Consider the following 2,075-nt stretch of genomic DNA (forward strand, 5'->3'; position numbering starts at 1 on the left):
AGGGTTGGGGAGGATGGGTGCAGATGCCAGGGCTCCCGTGGGGCCGGGGGGCAGGGCAGGCCAGAGCCCACAGGCCGCTGAGCCCTGTCTGCTTTCTGCACAGCACTCTCCCGCCCCCCACTTCGAAGCTCAAGGATGAAGACTTCCCCAGTCTCTGTGCCTCCTCTTCGTCCTCGAGCTCCGTGGCAGCCGCCCCAGGCCCTGTGGGGCTGGCGCTGGCTTACCCTGTGCCTGCCAGGGGCAGGACCACCTTTCAGGAGGAAGACTTCCCTGCCCTGGTGCCCTCTGCCTCCAAGCCCAGCAGTGCCCCCACCAGCCTCATCTCTGCCTGGAACAGTGGGGCCAGCAAGAAGGTGGCGCATCCTGCCCCGGGGTCCCAGTCTACCAGCGGGGGCAGCCAGCCCCCCAGGAAGTCTGGCAGGGGGGGGAAGGGGGGCAAAAAGGGCGGGCCGCCGCCCGCAGAGGAGGCGGAAGAGGACGGCCGCGCGGGCCTCACGGCCCAGGAGCTGCGGAGCGTGCCCGCGACGGTCGCCGTCTCCTCCCTGCTGGCCGGGGCCACCACCCACACCTTCACCAAGGTTGGCAAGAAGAAGAAGGTGGGCTCCGAGAAGTCGGGTGCCGCGTCGCCCCCCCCCACTGACAAAGAGGGGCCCCCTGGGGCCGAGCTGGCCCCCACGGCACCCCCTGGCAGAGCTGAGGGGCCTGCCGCTGTCATCGTCAATGGACACTCAGAGGGGCCAGCCCCGGTTCGGAGCACCCCCAAGGAGCCCCCTGGGCTCCCAAGGCCCCTGGGGCCACCCCCCTGCCCCACGCCCCAGGAAGACTTCCCGGCGCTCTGTGGCCCCTGCCCACCCAGGATGCCCCCACCCCCAGGTAGGTGTGCTGGGCCCAGGCCTGCTTCGGGGCCCTGGGAAGGGGCCGCGGTAGTGGAGTGAGGCCCAGGGCGGTACAGGCAGGCAGACGGGCCCAGAGTGGTGCAGGCGGGCAGGGAGGCCCGTGTAGCCCCTTCCCACTGCCTCGGAGCCTGGTAGCCAGATCTGGATGCAGGTGGCAGGCCTGTGAGCCCATGGCCGTGGTCCGCCGTATAGCTCCCCTGCGACCTTTCTTTCCGCAAGTTGGGGAGTTCTGGCACCCTCTGGAGATGAGGACAAAGCAGTTAACTCAGGTCAAGGTTTGCCATGAGGAGCATAACACGCGTGCTGGCCCTTGGCGTTGTCAGCGGGCCCCGGACCCGCTCTGTGGGGACGGGCTGCTCTGCGGGGAGGGGCGGCGTGTGGGAAGTGGGGACCCGGGCCTGCTGTGCCTGACCAGCGAGGTCACATCCTGGGACCTTCCCGTGCACCCCATGCCCCGCAGGCTTCAATGCCGTGGTGCTCCTAAAGGGCACCCCGCCTCCGCCAGGCCTGGCGCCCCCTGTCAGCAAGCCACCCCCCGGCTTCTCCGGCCTTCCGTCTAGCCCCCACCCGGCCTGTGTCCCCAGCACTACGACCACCACGAAAGCGTAAGTGTGGGCGGGCCCCTGGCCCCATGCCCCCAGGGGAGAGTGCCCTCACCTTGGGCCTCCCCAAAGGCGGAAGCCTCCACCTCCTTCCGATTCAGACCCAGGCCAACGCCTGTGCCCCGGGCCTACTTGGTCCCTGAGAACTTCCGAGAGAGGAACCTGCAGCTCATCCAGTCCATCAGGGACTTCCTGCAGAGCGATGACGCCCGCTTCAGCAAGTTCAAGAGCTACTCGGGGGAGTTCAGACAGGTCAGACAGGCAGGGGTGTGGGGGGCTGGCCCGGCCACTGGGGCCCAGGCCAGGGCTGGGGGTGACTGGGTCTGGCTCTGGCCGGCAGGGCGCGATCTCTGCAGCCCAGTATTATAAGAGTTGCCGGGACCTGCTGGGGGAGAACTTCGAGAAGATCTTCAACGAGTTGCTGGTGCTGCTGCCTGATACGGCCAAGCAGCAGGAGCTGCTGTTGGCCCACACGGACTTCCGGGGCCGCGAGAAGCCTCCCGGCACGAAGGCCAAGAAGAACAGGAAGAGCGCGTGGCAGGCCAGCACCCGGCAGGTGGGCCTAGACTGCTGCGTG

General features: G+C 68.5%; 1 protein-coding gene across 1 annotated transcript in view; it reads left to right on the plus strand.

Annotated features, from left to right (window-relative positions):
* ZNF598 (zinc finger protein 598) overlaps window positions 1–2,075 on the plus strand; it is a gene marked incomplete at its 5' end in the record, with an annotated part of 6,167 nt that overhangs the window by 3,408 nt on the left and 684 nt on the right. The window contains 4 exons of the mRNA XM_010846186.1: window positions 104–873; window positions 1,357–1,501; window positions 1,600–1,750; window positions 1,839–2,074. Of these exons, the coding sequence (XP_010844488.1) occupies window positions 104–873; window positions 1,357–1,501; window positions 1,600–1,750; window positions 1,839–2,074 (1,302 nt within the window). The remainder of the gene's footprint in view (window positions 1–103; window positions 874–1,356; window positions 1,502–1,599; window positions 1,751–1,838; window position 2,075) is intronic.

The sequence above is a fragment of the Bison bison genome, unplaced genomic scaffold (genome assembly GCF_000754665.1).
Source record: "Bison bison bison isolate TAMUID 2011002044 unplaced genomic scaffold, Bison_UMD1.0 scf7180017848936, whole genome shotgun sequence".
Classification (NCBI taxonomy): Eukaryota; Metazoa; Chordata; class Mammalia; order Artiodactyla; family Bovidae; genus Bison; species Bison bison.